At 42.0% G+C, this 20,802-nt stretch overlaps 1 protein-coding gene across 1 annotated transcript in view; it reads left to right on the forward strand.

The window, feature by feature from the left end:
- LOC117438207 (nuclear pore complex protein Nup93-like) overlaps positions 1-20,802 on the forward strand; it is a 93,020-nt gene that overhangs the window by 57,070 nt on the left and 15,148 nt on the right. Inside the window, 4 exon segments of the mRNA XM_034073698.1 lie at positions 18,413-18,571; positions 18,684-18,756; positions 19,083-19,127; positions 20,621-20,737. Of these exon segments, the coding sequence (XP_033929589.1) occupies positions 18,413-18,571; positions 18,684-18,756; positions 19,083-19,127; positions 20,621-20,737 (394 nt within the window).

The following is a 20,802-nucleotide window of genomic DNA, read 5'->3' on the forward strand; positions in this document are numbered from 1 at the left end:
GTTTTAAAATTTCTAAAAGTCCCCTCTGCTGAATCAGTCCATTCTAAAGAGGAAGAGTTTCCCTTCAACAGTTCATATAGTGGTCTTACCAGAACACCATAATCATGGATCCAGAGTCTGCACCATCCAGTCATTCCCAGGAATGTCCAGAGCTCCTTGCCGGTTGATGGTCCTGGAGTCTGACAGATGGCTTCTTTTCTAGCAGCTCCAAGTTCTCTCTGTCCTCCTCCTCCTGTTATTTCATATCCTAGGTAGGAAACTAGTGTTTGGATTAGTTGGGCCTTTTGTCTGGATACCCAATAACCATTAAGTCCCAGAAAAATTAATAATTCCACTGTCCACTGGATACATTCTTCCTTTATTTCTGTAGCAATTAATAGGTCATCCACATATTGTAACAGAGTCCCCATCTGAGCAGGTGGCTTCCATGATCCTAGTTCTTGTGCTGATTTCCAGAAATTGCTGGACTGTTTTAAACCCTTTAGGTAATACCATCCAAGTTAATTGAGTTTCCCTTCCTGTGTCAGTATTTTCCCATTCAAAAGCAAATAAATTTTGGCTTTCTTTGGCCAATGGTAAGGAAAAGAAATCATCCTTTAAATTCAAGATGGCAAACCATTTCTGATTATTAAATTAAGTCAATAAATCATACAAATTAGCTACTACTGGACAAATATCCTCTGCAGTTCTGTTGACTGCTCTGAGATCTTGAATCAAACTGCAACTTTTATCATCCTATTTCTTTACTGTCCAGAATATTATATTCCAATTCACATTCGATTAATAATATATATTTTAAAATTTTTCAATGACTCTTTTTTTTAATTCCCTTTGATCTTCTAATTTGAAGGGGTATTGTTTTATTCTAATTGGGCAGGCCCCCCTTTTTATTTCCACTTTAACAGGGAAAGTATTTTTCACCTTACCTGGAACTTCAGATGCCCATACTCCCAGATATACCTGATTAAGGATTTCTTCTATTTCAGGGAGGTCCTCCTGTTTGCTTTTCTGTTGAATTAAAGATAAACTCAAAACTGCAATTAACTGCTTGTTTTTAACTCTAAATTCCATTCTCTCTTCTTTAAATGTTGCTTCTCACCCTAAGAAAGATTTTAGAGAATTTGGCATGCATAACAATTTATGCATTCCTATTCGTTTTCCCTGTTTGTACTTTAAGGGTTTCAGAAAGAATGCCTCGGATTGTTTGTGGGTTTTGGGTTTTTTTTTCCTCTTTTTCTTGGTGGCCAGTAGCTCCCACATCTGTAACAAATTATTTTCTCTCAGATTTAACACCGAATAAGTTGCTCCTCTATCCACTAAAATTACACTTTATTTCCTCTAGTTCCTACTTTTAATTTAACCAGTGGATCTGCTAGGGTAGATTCCCCAGGTCCCTGTCAGTCTGGTTCCAATTCAGTCTCTGGAGCCACACCATGGCACTACCACCCCCCCCCCCCCCCCCCCCCCAGGGCAGTCTCACTTCCAGCATCCGAAATTCCCCCCCCCAGTTTCAAAGCAACCACCGCAGCTGTGGCTATAGCACGACCCAGCTTTTTCTTTTCTACCTGTTCCCGATTCCTATACGCTCTCCATGCTTCCTCCTGTCCACATTTATTCAACAGCCCCTCAGTCCCGTCCGTGAACATGTCTGTTCCCACTTGTCTGCCTGCCCCAGCACTCATCCCATGCTCAAACACAGGAGCTGCTCGAGCTCCCCTCCTTTCCCCCTTGGTTTTCCCTTTTTTTTTTTCTCCTCACAGTTGCTCACCCTGCTCTGCAGGGGCTGCAGATGCCTGCCTCTGCAACAGCACTTCTGGTTTAACCCTTTCTGAACTCGGAATGTGCATCTGCCGCTTGGTGCCAGTGACAGTGGTCTCTCACTCCTTATGAATATCAGAGAGGAGAGATGAAGAGGGTGCTCCTCGGAGGTACCTGTGATAGCTAATTTTACAGCCTATCTTCCTGATTACTGTTTTTTAACTTTAAACATCTTTCCCCAGTATCACAGGCTGAACAACATCTCTCCATCTTAACTTTCAGTTTTAACCTGTCCTTTTCCAAAGCCAAAAATAAGGGATCTGGCGGAGCCATATTAATTTTGCATTGCGTCTGTCACTCCATGTGGTCTCTTAAAGTGAAAAACATAGCAGCATACATTACTTCATGCCATTTTCCTTGCAGCCTCAAAGCAACATTAATTGTAACAATGTATTATAGTTCAGGTTCCATTTTTAGGCCATTTTTCCTGATCTTCCAAAGTATACAAAGGCCACCATCGGTTACAATATTTTTCAAAATTGCTGGACAACATTTTCTTATTTCCCGAGCCCCCAGGAGACCCTCCCAGTTCTTTCCAGTGTGCCAACATGCACCCTAAAGGACTGTTTTGCATGATCTCTTCACTCTGCTGATTTTCCATTATCAATCTCTCACTCACACACACTAGGGATCCCACAGACACACTCCACACAGTTACAACACTTGAAACAGACAGAGACTAAAATTCTATCAAACAAACTACAATTAATAACACAGTTATAACATCCTGTCACCAATACCAAAATCACAAGACCAAAATCCTTAATGTAACAAGCCACAAGAAGATCCAAAACCATTTCCACGAGACACCCCCTGCATCTTGCAGGACCCAAACCACAAGAAGCCCCCTGCTTCTTGAGGGTGTATACCAGTAAAATCCAAAACCTTTTCTACAAGACACCCACTGCGTCTTGCAGGCCCCAAACCACAAGAAGCCCCTTGCTTCTTGTGGGTGTATACCAAACGGACGCTAGCAGCCGGGTATACGCCTTTACCTACGAGATTTCTTATCTCAATTTACGGAAGGCTTCCAAACCTTGCGTACGCTTACCAAACCAACCCAATGACCAATGTAGTCTTTATGCAAGATGCCCTCTCCACCTTACAGACTATAGAAAAGAAAAGAATACCTTTTATGAAGATGGTCCTTGTCTGCTCCCGCAGTGATCCGAATGAGTCGAGGAGTCCCTCCGGGAAAAATTCCCGAGGGCCCTAGGGAGCCCTGTCCTCAGCGGGTCCTGCAGCTGAGCAGAGAGGGTCCCATCTGGGGTGCCAAATTGATTCGGAGAAAACTCCAGGAACAAACTTGCCAACAAAGTTTTCAAGCTGACAAGCAGGTATTCTTTATTGCGGTGCCGGGAGACACGGGGGATAACTCCTCCTAACCTTTGTCTCTCTATTGCTACACAAGCCATCCTTATATAGTCCCTGGGCATACATACATATTCATGTGGCTACGTATGGATTACATCACTTTCCAGAAAGCTCCCCGCATGCGTACAGAATTGTGGTGGTGGTCTCTGAGGGTCGTTTACTTCTCCCAACAATCTTCATCACTTCTGGCAGCCTTTGAAGCATGCACAGTAGATTCTTATACCAGTTTAATTGGTTCGTTAGCACCAGAGACATAATAATCCTCCTATCCTACTTATCATTTAGTTTACCCGCAGCCTATCCCGGACACCTGCTATTCCCAGATACTCCTTATCCCTGCGTCCTGTTTTTCTAGACTGTTTTTCTTAAGACCACATCAACTATAACGATTTATCTTGTGCCAGTATGTTCTCTATCTGTACTCTATTTTTTCTATATATTATGCACCTCAGTAATTTTCCACTGCTACTGTTACAAAGCCATTGAACTTAACATTGCTTAAAACTAACTCTAAAGATTTATAAATTCCATTTTGTGATTTTGTGTTCCCCTTGTTTCACACATAAGATACAGTAGGCAAAGCCTAAAAATATCTGCTTGGAGTTAAAAAGTAATTGGAAAATACAGAAATTTAGCCTGGCTTCTTAGAAGTGTGCTCACTTGCCTGCTACAGGGATTTTTTTTTGTCATAAAGAGATCCTGAACATCATCTATGACTGTAGAAATCACTTATGCATGTAATAGTAAACTGAAACTCTTTTCACCCTTAAAAAAAAAAAGTTTTTCAGAATTCATGTCAGCGTGTACTTGTACACAAATTAAGACTTTATAGGGACAGGACAAGGGGGAATGGCTTTAAACTGACAGAGAGGAGATTGAGATGAGCTCTTAGGAAAAAGTTCTTCCATGTGAGGGTGGTGAGGCCCTGACACAGGTTTGCCCAGAGAAGCTGTGGCTACCCCAACTCTGGCAGTGTTCAAAGCCAGGTTGGACGGTAGCTGAAGTAACCTGGTCTAGTGGAAGGTGTCCCTTCCCGTGGCAGGGGTTTGGAACTGGGTGAGCTTTAAGGTCCCTTCCCACCCAAACTATTCTATGATTAATTCGTTTCATATCTCCTGTAATGCACCTGCATTAAGAGTCTTCCTTATAGCATAATTATGTCTGTACTTTGAGGCTCTCAACGTTATTCCCTGATGTTTTGTCAATATGGGAAGCCCAACCTCTCTAGCAGTACCAGTTCCTGGGGTGCTGGAGTCCTGGAGATCAGGCAGTCCATGCTGTTTTAGTTTATCAGCAGCCATGAAATGTGTTTTAATTACACTGAAATGATTAATTGTTCTTCATAGATAGTTCAGGCTGTTTCACAGAAACATGGTGAAGTCCACATACATGATTTTACTGATGCTAGATTCTGGTTGCATTGCATCTTGTTTGCACACTGGGCATGTCAAAGAAGTAGCAAGTGCAAAACGGATGTAAAGTACAACAGCATTACCTTTCTAATATTGAGAATTACTATTTTCAGATGTAGCTGGAAGGTCTTTAGGCTGAAAATAGAATAAACAAGAGTAGAAGTAGCAAAATGAAGACCAAGATTTAAATCAAAATGGAAGTGTGTATGTACATTGAAGGGCCAGTTTTCTATTCCCATTTCCCTACGTCAGATTTCCCTGAATACTGACAGAAACAAAAAAATCCAGTTTCTTTTATGTTAGCAGGTAGGAGGCTGCCATGCAGGGGAATATCACAGCCATCCAGTGGTTGGGTCTCTTCTGAATCTTTGTCCTCCAACAATTAATTGCAATTAGTCCAACAGGCCATTCAGCTTGTCATGTAGAACCCCAAACAGCTGGATTGCTGCCTACCTTCAGGCTTCAGTGTTGTGTAAGGGCAGTTGGTGCTGATGCCCATTCTTGCATTGGATTAGAGGGGGCTAATGTGGTAGGGAAGCAGAAGGACACTGTTTTTGAAGCCTGGTTCAGATTTTGCTGCTGCAGTTGGGGATGAAGAAGGGGAGCAATATGTACTGTTCAACTTTCTTACTTTCAATATGTTTCAGATTTATATTTATAATGAGAAGATAGTGAATGAATATCTGCAGCCTAACCCAGTGGACCTTTGTGCTGCTGTTGCAGAACTGGATGATAAGGTACTGCCAGTGAGTTAATGTAAGGAAATGTATTTAATCTGGTTTCAGCTGTGATTAACAGCCTGCTGACATTGGTGGAAAAATACTGATATTGCCAAAAAAAAAATTGCATGGCTTCACAGAAAACACGGAGCCAATACCAGAATTGTCTCTAGTACAGCAGGGCTCACCTGTGATGTACTTGGTCATGGAGAAAATATCTTAACACAGTGAAAAAGATCCTGGTTTCACCCATCATGTGTGATGAGCTGTTGGGAAAAAATAAAATTGCTTTTCATGTTAAATGGGATCTGCTGTATTTGGTTTTCAAAATGTGATCTCTTAATACCTTTAGAATGTATTTTAGTTGTAGGTGAAGGGTCTTCAATTAGACCATACTAGAGCTGAAATAGGCTCCCTTATCAAAGTGTGAAGCCCTTAGGATTGACCAAAGATCTGCCTGTTCTTTTTTTCCACTCCTTTAATTGCATTGCTTTGATCCACCACAAAACAAACCCCAAAATGCACAAACCTGGCCACCTTTGACAAATGTCTGGTGGAGAATACTGCAGGAGGGTCAAGTAATGAAAAAACTTAGCAAATGGGGAAAGCAAAAAGCTGTTCAGAAGCTGAGGGGCAAATGCTTCAATCAGATCTGAATTACAGATGTGCATCTTTGAACACCTGTGTTCATTTTGCTGGGGACAAGATGGTGAGTTTGAGTGTTCTTGCTGCTTTGAAGCACTGATATCAAACACCTACCTTTGCTGAAGCTAGCAGTGTTGCTTCTCAGAATTTTGCTGTTGCAACAGGGCTGCCCTAGTCCTGCAGAGACTGATATGATCTTGTCCTTGTAAATGAGCAGACTTGGATGGCTTTCAACCTTTTTTCAAAACTGACTCTTTGCCCAAGAGATCAGTGTCCTTTAGATATTTCTTTGTGCACTTGATAGCACAGCTTTCCAACAGCGGCCAGAGAAATTGCTTACTTGAAAAGATGATGCTACTGTGGTATTTATTGAGTGGGAATTCTGAACTGGAAATGGGCAAGGAGGCTGAGCACCAAGTACACAGCCTAGGTTAGGAAATCAGTGTTGATCCTGGATGACAGTGGAAGGTTGTCATGGTTTAAGCCCAGATGGTAACTCAGAACCATGCAGCCGCTCGCTCACTCCCCCCTTTCTTCCCCCTCCCCCAGAGGGATGGGGAGGAGAATCGAAAGAATGTAAATTGCACAGGTTGAGATAAGAACAGTCCAGTAAATAAAGTATAATGCAAAACTACTACTACCACCACTAATAATAATAATGATAAGGGAAATAACAAGGGGAGAGAATATAAAAATAAAAGGGGAAAGGAAAAAAACAACAATAAACCCAAGTAATGCACAATACAATTGCTCATCACCCACTGACCGATACCCAGCCTGATCTGGGTAACTCTTCCCAGTTTTTATACTGGGCATGACATTCTGTGGTATGGAATACCTCTTTGGCTTGTTTGGGTCAGGTGTCCTGTCTCTGCTTCCTCTAAGCTTCTTGTGCCCCTCCTCACTGGCAGAGCATGAGGGACTGAAAAGTCTTTGATTGGGGTAAGCATTACTTAGCAACAACTAGAATATTGGTGTGTTATCAGCTTTGCTCTTAGACTAAGGTCAAAAACACAGCACTGCATAAGCTACTAAGAAGGAGAAAAATAACTGTTACAGCTGAACCTAAGACATTATTATAACAAGATTGTTCCAGAAACCTTTTTAAAGGCACTTTCATTTTCATTACAAACTTTTTAATGATACACAGCATAACTGACTTGTGGTTTTAATCACAGCTGTTAAAAGGTACTGTGCCTGCAGATTTGACAAACAATGTGAAAAAAACAAAGTCTAAGAACGCTTTATTGATTCATTTCTGTAAAATTCTCTACAAGAGGGTACAAGAAATAGAATGACAGAGAACATTATAACAGTACTTCATGATAAAGATTAAAGTAAGTCTCTCCTGAAAGACCTCATGGTACAACAACCTGCTCCCTTTTTCCTTATTCACCCAAAGTGTTCCTAAGTCTTTGTGAGCTCTCTTTTTCTGAAGTGAAGAAGTAGCAGTCAGACAAAAAATGGCTCATCTACCCCAATATTAGCACACCCCTAAAGTGGCTGTCATCCTGCACTTTAATTACATGTTTAAATTCACGTGTGCAAAATCTTGGCCTAGAGATGTAAATAGAAAGTGCAAGAAATATCAGCCAGTGCTTACTGTCACTATACTTTTTCTGTGAATGTGCACCTATTAAATTTATTTGTGTCCAGCTTTCCTCATACAGGGAAAGATGGGTTTCATGTCTTTTCTGACAGTGTTTATTTTACTCTTTTTCCCCTTAGACTGTCTCCTGCTGTTACCATAAAAGTCAGTTGGAGAAACTCTCTAAGACTTGATTTGGAGTTTTAGAAAACAGCATTCTTTATTGCAGGACTGGCTGCACACGTGAATCTTTTCACAAAGGTGAGGGCACCCGATGCTTGCCAGCAGCAGCTATATATTTAGCATACTCATGCATATTCACAGATTTTCCAGAGAATTACTTACATATTCAAGAGATGTCCAGGAACTAATTGTAATATTTTCATCCTAATTACGCATGTGCTTTCTTGCTGAGTGGGGGTCTCTGGAGGTCATCGATAGTCTTCCTCACTGTGTTTACTGAATGACCTCAGTGCTTGAGTATGCTCACCAGGTCCTAGCACTGAGTTAGCAGTTGGTATGTCCTTGCTTCTGTTCTGTTCCACTCTTGCTCCACGTTGGGTGCCACTGTGCTATCTTGAAGGCTGGCATCCTTGGTCTTATTTACTGTCTCCTAGTTGTTACCAGTCCCATGATGTTCCTTCCCCCATCAGCCAAACATTCCTTTCTCTCTGTGTTAGCAAGTTAGAACAGTTTGCTGTATTCTACTATGCTAGTTTAAAGCCACACACACTATTGTTAGTTAAAACCTATGATTTAAGCCTACACTGTCACAGAAAATAAACTGCATCTTCACTACAGCCGAGCTCTGAGAAATAACACTGACCCCTACAAAGGGGCTGTTTACTGTATTATTTGCCATTGTGACATTACAGATAACCAGAGTGAAGTTGCTGATAAAACAGAAGATTATCTTTGGCTAAAATTAAGTGTGGTGTTGGGGTTGTGTTGGTATTTGTTCTTTTCTTTAAGAACAGGTCTAAATGGTATTGCATTTCTGCAGTGATCTGCTAACCTCCCTGCTTCTAGGTGGGGTGTTCTGCATCAGTGTATTGCATATGACTTGACCTTGGGGATAGTGAAAAGCTGGGAACCTGATTCACAGAGCTGCTCTGTTACCATCTGTGCTCTCAGGTGTTAATTTGAGGACATTTGTCTTTGGAAGTGTCATGTTCTACATTTGACACTGATCTTTGTCAGCTGTTTTTACAAGTAGTGTTAGCTTACTGCAGTGAGGCTCTTTTTGAATTTTCTGTTCTGGATGGATTATGGCTGAAATGTTGGTGTCCATTGGAAGAAAACACTGTGTCCTAGGTTCAGCTATAGCAGTAATTTTTCTCTTTCTTAGTAGCTGGTGCAGTGCTGTGTTTTTGACTTTCAGCCAAGGACCAATGCTGATAACACCAATGTTTTTAGTTGTTGCTAAGTAATGTTTACTCTGACCAAGGACTTTCTCAGTCTCACGCTTTGCCAAGGAGAAGGGGAAGCAGACAGGACACCTGACCCAAACTATCCTGTCCAGGCTCCAAAAACAAGGTTTCACCAATGCGTTGTTCAGATGTACTGGGAGTCTTGGGAATCTGGAGTTAGATGCTGTTACTTCCAGGGACACAGTCCTTGGCTTTCCTTATCCCCTTCTCTGCTTAAGGAATCTTGAATCACACAAGAGCAGCTTCTTGACATTAGCCTTTGAGAATAGAAGATTCAAATATGATAGTTATTTATTATGTTATTATTACTTATAATAGTTACTTTTGCTTTTTTTTCTGTGAGGATGCTGAAACCTGCTTTAGATGACCCTGCTTGAGCAGGGGATTTGGACTAGATCATATCTCATGCCAACCACAGGCTGCTTGGCCTGCCCTTAATTCCTGGATGGCCCTCTTATAACAGAGGAGGCCATCCCTCACATCAAGGTCTGGCATGGCCTGTGTCCCCACCACTCCACACCTGCTGGGTTGCAACCAGCAGCAGAGTTAAAGGTTCTTCTTGGTGGAAAACACAGAGGCCAACCCAGTCTTGTTCTTACCTATGGTAGGAGGCATTTGGCTAACCTCAGTCCTTGCACCTTGTTGCCAATGCAGAGTTTCACCTGCTTCATCCAGTAACAAGTCACTACTGTGGCAAAGCACACACATTTACATTAGCAGTATAACTACTACAGGGTGCAGCAGCATGTTGAAGATGCTAGTGGCAGTAGGGGACCAGCCAAAGAAAATTTCCCACCAGTGGGGTTCTCCCACCCTCTTAAGTTGTTCCATTACCTGCTTTATAACACTACCATCATATCAGAATCTTTCTGGCTTCTGCCTTAGCATTTTCTAGCAGCTTCTGTAAATTTGCATGCTCTAACATTTCTTTTACAAGTGACAAATCCATACAGTACAAGGTGTAGTTTCTTATTAGCAACTGGCTAGTAAGTACAGGTGGTTTATACACAAAATCACAGCCTCTAATAATACCTACATTGCAAGCACACATATTAGAGTTGGTAAACACAATCTGGTTATAAACTTCATTGATTTAAATGTATTTACAGCAGAATTAGCTACAATGATTGCCGCGGAAAGGACTCAGTCAGAGACCAATATGATCAGACAAAAAGCCATTTATTGCAAAGCATTAACTCCTTATATACTATTGCTTACACACACCTACAACAATTTAGCATATCATGATTGGATACTTGTCTTGAAGACCCTTAGTGACTAACACATAATTGGTTAAGCACAGGTGTGAGAACTTGTCCTCGAACGCTTGCCAACAGTCCACAGTTCTCATAACTCAGTGAATTACAGCTTCTTCTTATCTTGCTTGCTTAGGCTTCCTCGGGCCTCCCACAGCCTTGCTGTATCTTTCAGAGTTATTCAGAGCTCATGTACCAAATATCCGTTCTCCTGTGAGAATACTGTCTCCACAAATGATTGCTAAGTAAGCCATTGACTGGAGAGGGCTTCACACCTACAGCGCTCATCATAGTACTTGCAGTTTGATGTAGACTTTTCAGTTGCCCCCAAGTGATATTTTGTGAATAATTTCTTTTTCTCTTCCTCTGTCTCATTCTGCTCAGGGTCTTCAAGGTCAGCTCCTGCAGCTGAGGCATCGGGTTCTTCAGCTTGTCTGTCCAGCTCATGGTATGGCTTGACAAACTTTGTAGGTGGCCACCACCAACCTGTAGTTAGAAGGATACAAACATACCCCCTCCCCCAGGTTATCAATTCCACTGGCCCTTCCCATTTCTGTGAGCCTAAAGGATCACAATACCACATCCGCCTTTAAACCACAAGGTTTTACACCCATGGCAAATGAGGATTGAGCCGTTGACTGACAGTCAGCGAAAGACCTGACAATTTGCTTTGCTTGAGAAGAAGACAGGTTAAAGTGTTTATTTAAAACAGAGGTATTCTGATGAAAAAAGAATGTGAAGCAGCTGCAGAAGTAAACTGCACAGTGTTAAGAGTCAAGGAGTGTGCTGTGTCATTACCCACAGCTGAAGAGCCAGGCAGGTTGGAATGTGACCTAATATGACCAATAAAAACAGAATAATTAATGCAGCAGCCAATACAGGAGCTCTATGAGCCTCAGCACTGACATACTGTCATGCCCCAACAAACTCATCAATGTCTGTAATTTTTTCCTCTGACTGGGGCTTTTGCAGCCCTGTAATCCCCACCTGCACTCTCATATGCTAGCCAAAATAAAAGTGCACAAGCAACCCCGTGACCATCAGTCTGCCTTTGTATAGCATTGTCCAATCGGTCTATGAAAGACACATAGGGCTCCTGAGACACCCCCCCCCCCCCCAGTGAACACCCATGAAAGAAGTAGTCTTCCCCCCCCACTCCATTCCAGACACTCACCTCCAGGCCTGAGCAGCCACACAGGCAGCCCACTGGAGTACCAGAGGGTTTAGATCTGATCTATGAAGCCAAACAGAAACCACATCGATCACAGTGACTGTCTTCAGTCACTATAAATTTCATTCTATAAACAATCACTCCTCAGGCTGTTTCCCAGCCCGACCTTGCGCCCATGCACACCAACACTCCCTGGCCTGCTCAAGACCCAGGTGCACTATCAGCAATTATTCTTCTTTAATCATCCACATAGCAGGAGCAGAACAGCTTGTAGTTTTTTATATCTCCTCCTTTCCACCTCTCCCCTTATTGTGAGCTACTTTGTCCAAGCCCAGGCCCAGTAAATCCCCTGATTGGCTTAGCTTTTCAATAATTTGTTCAGTGGGGTTTCCTTGTTCTGATAGTAGTATAGGTATAAGATACGCCTTCCATGCTGGTGGACATCCCTCTAAAAGTGTGTTGTGTATTTCAGGAATTAAAGGTTGTTGCATATAAAGCTCAGAAGATCCCACTAAGACAGCTAGTTTCATGCCCTCTGCTTTAAGCAATTGGCAGGCTTGCCGCAGATTGGTCCACTCTTTAGCCGCAGGCAGCCAGGCACCATCACTAGTATATCAATCTGACATTCCCTCTCCAGCTACTGGTCCCCTATGTGTCGTAACGCTGATTGTACATACAGATCAGAGGTGAGTCCCATGAGTTTTTTCGCATCTACTCCATCTAGTAATACAGTATCAGCTCCTTCCTCCATGAGGCAAACCAGCCAGTTCTGGGGTTTCTCTCCTGGTCTCTGCTTGTATTTATCCAATAAGTTACTAATCTTCTTGGTACTATAGTCTGTCAATTTATCTGTTCTTACTTGTACATTTGCCCTGGTAATCATCTTACATTTAAACACAGGAGCTGCATGGGCTCCTTCCTTTTTCATGTTTGCCTCATCTCTGGTATTTGATTCTGACTCACTGATACCCCAAATATCTCCATTCCATGTCTCTGGGTCCCAGTTGGGATCAGACACAAGGGCACAGACCTGTGGCCTCACTGCCTTCTTATCTTTTTTATTGCTCCATTTTTTAGTGACACAGTGTATTTTTCTGCTAGGGTGTCACATTTTTTCCCACGTCTCTCACCCTGCTCTTCAGCAGGTACAAATGCCTGCCTCTGCAACAGCACTTCTGCTTTAACTATTTCTAGCTCAGAATGTAAATCTGCTACTTGTTGCTCCAACTCTGTGTTCTTATCTACCATGCCTTTGTAGGCAAGTAGCAAGCAGCCTGTCATGTGTCTGGCATGACTCAGTTGCTCCTTCGAATGGGTACTGGGAGGGTTTCTACAAACTCACCCCAATACTTTAACACTCCCATGGGGTCCTTAGCTGCTCATGGTTCAGGTCCTACATTAGTGCAGGTCTCTATTTTGTCCCACCATGTACTCCACGGTTCCTGCATCCACCCCAGCCTCTCCACAGGAGGAGCCACTGCCTGAGGCTCTTTCCTATGAAACATAGTGATAGTATATTACACAAAAACCTTAAAGCGACCCTGACAGCACACACATGCACACACAGACCAAGCCCTGTTTTCACACACAAAGAACAGCACCTCTTGGTGCAGCTACGCACTCGGCTGACCAATCCCTGTTCTCAGTCTACAGTGTTTGTATTACAAGAATCCCATCCTCATCACCAATTATGTTCCAGGCTCGTAGGATTCCCATGTACAAAGACTGGACACCAAACACAATGTAAACAATCAAATGCTCTAGTCTATTTATTGAGGTATTAATGCAAAGCAAATAAATATATATTAATGCAAAGCAGGTTATATACATACCAACCCCTGGTTGAATGGGATACCACCAAGCAGGAGAAGAAGATGGAACACGTTGCCTGGTCGAAGTGGTGGTAGGCAATGTGTAGTCAGGGTGTCCCCTGAATCAAGATGTGCATCTGGCCTTCTTACCCATCCATCCCTGCGCAGGTCCTTATATCCCCCCTCAGGTTGGAGTGGAAAATTACCAGTTGCAACGTCAACATACACATGGCCAGCATGTGAACAGATGTTTGCTGGCATAAGACTCCCTTTTCCTAACAGCAGTGTTAACTCCCCTATTTTCAAGGTTATGTTCCCACAACCCATGCCAAACAGTACTTTTCTATTTTTGTGTGTTTCACCACAGACCATTACCTATTGTCACTGGCACAGTATCAGTAGTGGTTTTATGTTATACCTTAGTTACTGGACTGTTCTTATCTCAACCCATGGGAGTTACATTCTTTCAATTCTCCTCCCCATCCCTCCAGGAGCAGAGTGAGGAAGGGGGGGGGAGTGAGCGAGTGGCTATATGGTTCTAAGTTCCCAGCTGGGCTTAAACCATGACAGCTCTTTGTGGCACCCAACATGGGGCATGAAGGGTTGAGATAACGACAGATCTGACCAGAGGGTGTTTAATTGTATTTGTGATAAGCATTAATTGTTTTGGATCAATAGTCACTCGTCACAATGCTAATTTATTGGCTCTCAAAGTTGTTGCACTTGATCTCAGAGTTTCAGCATGTCATACCTTACTTACAGCCAGAATTTGCTGTGTTAGTGTTTATCATCTGGGGGGCCTGGCTAAGGTTCTTGTTTCACTGCACTTTATGGTAATGACTTGTAATACAATAGACTCATTGATCATGAAATTGGTCTGGCTTGCATTCCCAGTGTGGTCATTACCTCTATACTCTGGGAGGTATATAATGGAAGTGTTTAGCAAATACACATCTTTTTTTCCCGCCTCGGGGGGTAAGTCTTTGAAGGAGACATTCCCTTACTCCCCCAGCTCCCCCACCAGACTATTTACAGCATCATTTGAGAGTTCTGAAGGTTTTGGATGGCCTTTGAATATCCTTGAGACTTGCCTGCTGATTGTGATGGGAATCATCGTGTTGGCACACATACAGAGTGTGTTTTACCCATGACCATATCATCTGATCTCAAAAGTTAGACAGGGTTGGGTTTGAGTCTTGTCTAGGGTTAGACGACAATATAGGACCAAGAGATTTTCCCCAAGGCTGGACAGTCATGAGTGGCAGGGTGTGAGAGATAGTATGGACCTGTATCTAGGCAGGTGGGACCCTCCAGTGCTTTGGAACTTCACCACTGAACAAGTACAAAATCCAGAAAAACTAGTAAAACACTTAAATGAGGTGTGTTGTCATCCTGGTCATACCAGACAGGGATAAATCATGGTAATATGCTGGGTGTTGGCCTATGCTTACAGAGCCCTGTTCTACACTATTCAGCACCTTCAAAGGGAAAAAATGTCTCTATATCTGATGGCAAAGAAACAGACAACCCAGTTATTCCAGCTCCAAGCACAGCAAATACACCAACCCTAGAGACAAGTACAGCAGCTACTCAAACCCTGACAGCAACAGACAGCGCAGCTGCTGGTGCTACTCAACCGCCAAGCACAGTGGCTGCACCAAACCTGATAACAGATACTGCAGCCACTCCAACCACAGTGATAATCACTGCAGCTGAACCAGAGAAGTAATTCCTGAAAACCTAACCCTAACCCTAATGCCCCTGTACTCAAGGGGAAAAGCAAAACAGAGGCAAGAAAGATGAAGAGGAAAGATGAAGAAAGATGAAGAAACTTACTATGTGGGACAGCATCAGATCAGGAGTTATTTCGTGAATCAGAGGAAGAAGAAGAAGAAGGGGTGACTTCTCGACCCTGGACCTCAACCAAGCTAGGGAATATGCAAAAAGATTTTGCATGTCATCCAGGTGAGCACATCGTCAACTGATTGCTTCGATGCATAGATCCAGATGAAGTCAAATGTACATGACCCATGTGGCAGAAACTCACACAGAGTGGACCATCATCATATGCCCACTCACTGGCATCAATGACCTGGCATGACATAGCACCACCATCAGTGGATGAACTGATTCGTCAGCTCCAAGAATTCAAAGACAATCTTACCCCTTCCATAATTTCAGTGTTGAAAAAACTGTCCCAGGAGTTCAAACAATTGAGAGACAATCTATCTGATCCATCCAGCTCCCCACATGTACCAGCCCATGTCTCAGCTGTTAAAAAAGGCACCCTACTGCTTGAGAGAGAAGATATAGGGGGTACATGCCACGGGCCACTCCATGGTTTTACCAGCAGAATCACAGAGAGGACATGAGAAAGTGGGATGGAAAACCTGCCTCAGTTCTGGAGGGTGTGTGAATTGAAGAGGAGAACAAAGGCCAAGGATGATCATCCCATGAAAGCTGCGGCTTCAGTCTCTGGTGAGCGGTTTCCCAAATGGAGTGGAAGAACTGATTTTACTCCAGCTCCTGTGATAAAGAAGACTAATCCCAGTCTACAAGATGTAAGTGAACAATCTTGTGATGACTATTAGAAGGGCCCTGCCTCCAGCCAGGTGGAGGTGAGGGATAATCGGGTTTACTGGACTGTGTGGATCAGATGGCCTGGCACATCAGTCCCACAGAAATATAAGGCTCTAGTAGATATCGGCGCACAGTGCATCCTGATGCCATCAAACTGTTAAGGGGTGGAACCCATTTATATTTCTGGAGTGACAGGAGGATCCCAAGAGTTGACTGTACTGGAGGCTGAAATCAGCCTGACTGGGAGGAAATGGCAAAAGCACCCCATTGTACTGGTCCAGAGGTTCAATGCATCTTCTAATTCAGGGGAAGGTACTTCAAAGACCTAAAATGCACCAGCCTCTGGGAAAATCAAACAGTACAGTGGACTGTTAAAAACTACACTAAGAGCAATGGGTGGTGGGACTTTCAAACATTGGGATACACATTTACCAAACGACACCTGGTTGGTCAACACCAGAGCATCTGCCAACAGGGCTGGCCTAGCCCAGTCAGAACTTTTACATACTGTAGAAGAGGACAAAGTTTCTGTGGTGCACATAAAGAATTTGCTGGGGAAGACAGTCTGGGTTATTCTTGCTTCAAGTAAAGGCAAATCCCACTTATGGGATTGCTTTTTCTCAGAGACACAGATATACTTGGTGGGTAATGCGGGAATATGGGGAAGTTTGATGTGTACCTGAAGGGGATTTGTTTTTAGGGGAAAACAGCCAATGAACTTAATTATATGCTGTTGCCTGCTATGTAGCACTTTCATAGCCCACCAACTAGATGTCTTCAGGTCACCAGTGACTGGCCCTGACTTCCCTCCAATCATCATCCCAACACAGAATGAACTTTAACGAAACCAGAAAAGCTCAGCAGTGACGAGTTCTGCGGTATCATCAGCAGATAACAATCCAAATCTGCACAATGTCTTTCCTGCTCTGAAAGACTGTTACAACAGATGGAACCCAACTTCCTGGACTGGATGAACTCAGCAGCTTTATAGGAATTAGTCCATGCACTAAGGAATGATATCTCTCTCTTTGTGTGTGTGTGTATGTATGAGACAAAAGCGATGGTACATTGAAAAATGTGGGATCTGAGCATGACGTGAATGGTATAAGAATGGTATAAGAATGGAATAAGAGGTGGATACTCTCCTTGGTTCAGCTATAGCATTCATTTTTCTCCTTCTACTAAGAAGTAGCTGGTGCAGTGCTATGGTTTTGACTTTCAGCCTGGGAATAGTGCTGATAACACTGATATTTTTAGTTGTTGCTAAGTAATGTTTACTCTGATCAAGGACTTTCTGAGTCTCATGCTCTGCCAGGGAGGAGGGGAAGCTGGGAGGAAGCAGAGACAGGACACCTGACCCAAACTAGCCAAAGAGGTGTACCATAGCTTGTCATGCCCAGTTTTGAAACTGTGGAGAGTTACCTGGAAGGGCTAGATCACTGCTCGGGTCGGGCTGGGTATCAGTTGGCGGGTGGTGAGCAGTTGTAGTCTCTTCCCTTGTTATTTCCCTTATCATTATTATTATTATTGGTGGTAGCAGTAGTAGTTTTGTGTTATACCTTAGTTACTGAACTGTTCTTATTTCAGCCCGTGGGAGTCACTTTTGATTCTCCTCTCCATCCCTCCAGGAGCAGGGGGAGAAAGAAGGGGGGGAGTGAGCAAGTGGCTGCGTGGTTCTGAATTATTGGATAGGCTTAAACCATGACACACTTTCAGTGTTTACTGCAGTCCAAAGTGCTTATAGTTTTGATGAGGGCATGATAGGTACTGGTCATTACCCATTTCTCCCCTTTATCTGAAAGAGAGAGTAAAATGATGTATTTGTTAAGACTGGGTAAAAAAAAATGCTGTTTTTAATTACTGTTTCAGTGTTCAGATTCCCTGCATCAGAGTTTGATGGCATGGGCAGATAGAGAAGGACCCCTGTGTTATATCTACATGGATTTCAGCTGTTGCTACATTAGATATCTTTGCTTCCCAGCAATGGATCGACCTGATACTGTGACTAAAAGTAATTTCTGACTGATTTGTCAAATCTTAGGAGGGGCTTCAGATGGAACAAATATCTTACAAGTACATCCCTTGTGCAAGGTAAAGTTGAAATATGTGTGCTTTTTTTATGGCTTTTTTAGCTGAATCAGTTGTGTTTTGATAATGATGGTGCAAGTTCTCCACAAGACTGACTAACATTATCACAGTTCCAGAAGCAGCTGCTAGAAGACTGTGGTAAGAAACCACAGAGAGATGTGTTACTTGGGGCTCTGCTTTTCTGCTTAGGCCTCTTTCCAATTTCTTGCTTCCCTAAAGCAATGGCAGATTTCAGGAAGGCATGATGAATGAGTTCTGTCTGTTCCCAGCAATCCAGAGTAAATATTCATCTGTGAACAACACTGCTGCTGTTTGTACTTTTTCTGTACTAAATTATTAATTGCTTTCTCTCACCATAAATATGCTAAGTGTAGACACTGCAGGTCTGTATAATTGATCAAACAAGCAGTGCTTATCAGCACAGTCTCCTAAAAGTTAATTGTTTTATTTGCACTAGAGCTCTGGATCATGGCTCTGGCTAATTTGAGGTGAAGATTTGAGAAACAATACCTGGCATTAGATTCTCTGATGGTGGTGTTTCTGACATAGCAGTAAGCCATGAAGCTGGTGACCCTCCTGGCATCAGGTGTCTGAATTTTGTGCAGCTTTTGATGTTTTACACCTGTAAGTTTGATTCAGTGGATCCAAGGGAAGCTCTGCAGTATTTTTACTTTCTCAAGTAGGAGCTAATATATGTCTCTAGATATTCTCCTAGCTATTGAGAATAATTAAAGAGTATCTGAGAAGTCCTCCAAAACAGGAGTACCTTCCTCCTTCCCTTTCTTTTATAGGAATGAAAAGGACAACCAAAGAGAGAACATGTTCTTGCATTGCTTTAGTGAAATAGTAATTGAAAGCAGAGAGGTATGTTTGGCCATGTTTTGCCTTCCTCACTTAAACTGGCATTCATTTCTTCATTGAAATCTTTATCAGGCAGGACAGTCTGAAACAGATTTTACTCTTTCTGCTTTATGCAGATGTAGATGATGGGAGATCTCACAATGACCATGTGTTTAAGATATTTATTAACTTTCTTTTTCCTGTTGTTAATATGCAAATAGTCTTGACATCAGTCACTGTTTTTCATTCATCCATGACTGTATCTTTGTACTTAGTAAATATATTGTGAAATATGTGCAATTCATCCCTCTGTTTTTGTTTCTTTTTCCTTTACATCTGTGTGGATATAGTTTGATATGATTCTTGGAAAGCTGGAAAATGATGCAAGTGGTAAGGTGAGTTGAGAATTTAAATTTTATATAAAAAGTACAAACTGATTTCCAAGGTAGTAATGAGGCTATCTTGCTTTTATTTTTCACTAGCCAAATTATTACTGTGTTTGAGTACATACAAGTTCTCCAAGTATGAGATCCTTTTACAGGATAATGTATGACCTGCCCAACAGAAGGCAGATCAGGAACTGCAGGGGAAAGAGTGTCCTTGCAGACAGCCAGTGTAACTAAAAAAACAAATGGCATCAGGTAACTTCAGTGAGGTCAGAATTTAATTTTTACAGTAGGAAATGGAATTTAATACACAGTAGTAAAAAGTAATTAGTAAAAATGGCTTGCTTGTGGGTGGGAGATTGAGGTGATTGAGGTGGGTGGTGGATTGAGGTTAACTGAGGTGAGCATGTGAAAACTATCTATGTAACATTATCCTTATTCACCTCAGAGAAGAAATGTATTGCAGCCCATTATGAATTCTTGTAGGGAAGGGAGCAAAGGCTAACAGACTCCAGACATAGCCACAACTGATCTGTCTTCTCCATATAGATGAGGGTGAGTATTGGATCAATGAGCAGCCATTTTTAGTTGTGATGGGCTTTATTTCTGCTGTAAAAGCAGTAATCTAAAAGTAAAATATAAGCTTACATGATCAGAAGATAAAGGAAACCTTAAGGTTTCACCTGAAAAGAGGAGAGGGAATGTGAATTTTAGATAATCAGTGAAGGCTTCCTGTTTGCTGTGGCAACTTTGGGAGCTTTCTGTGTAAAGCAGACTCCAGAATTGTTTAAATCTTAATTTTAAGATTACGGCTCATGCTGCAAACATGAAAAAAAAAGAATACACACACACAAAAGTTATTTCTGGCACAATTTTCTTTTAGATGTTTTTGTTTTGTTCAGTTTAAAAGCAGTGAGATTGCACACATGAGAGCAAGGTAACTCAGTCATCTTTATAAATATTTTTTCATTTTATAGTTCTTTGTAAGATAGTTTTTAGATTATACCATTAGTGGTGAATCCGTTTTTCTTGACTTTACTCAATTACCTTTAAACGTAAATGTATTCTTGTGTTTCTGTGGTATGAAACCAGCAATCTTAGTTATAAAATAAATTCTTCTAGATGATATAGATTTCACTTACATCCTGTCTTGCCAATATACACAAGCAGCATCCCTGGAGACCCTGGCACATTATATGCTGAAATCTTTTGTGTTTTCTTCTCCTCTGTAATGTGTCATCAGCAATTAAAGTAATTTAGAATTTGATCCATTATCTGGGTCATCTTGAATGAATGAGAATCTGCAGTTGTCTCAGTGCTGTCTCTGGGAGAAAGTCTCACAAGAGCCCTTTCTATTTTTGACATGTCCCTTTTGCGTGTTCCCATGGAAATATACAGGCCATTCTAATAATAATCCAACATTTAAAATATTCATTGCCTTGACAGAATATTAAGGAGATTTTTGTGATTTCTCTCCTTTTGTTTTTGTCTCACCTCTTTAGCCTGGAGTGAAAGACAAGTTTACAAGTGACACAAAACCCATTATCAACAAAGTGGCTTCTGTAGCAGAAAATAAAGGATTGTTTGAAGAAGCTTCAAAACTCTATGACCTTGTAAAGGTAAATATCTTCTGTGTGCTGCCTTAAATATGTACCTGGCTCACCATTTTTTCCCCAAACATTTT

This window comes from Melopsittacus undulatus (assembly GCF_012275295.1).
Source record: "Melopsittacus undulatus isolate bMelUnd1 chromosome W unlocalized genomic scaffold, bMelUnd1.mat.Z SUPER_W_unloc_2, whole genome shotgun sequence".
Lineage (NCBI taxonomy): Eukaryota > Metazoa > Chordata > Aves > Psittaciformes > Psittaculidae > Melopsittacus > Melopsittacus undulatus.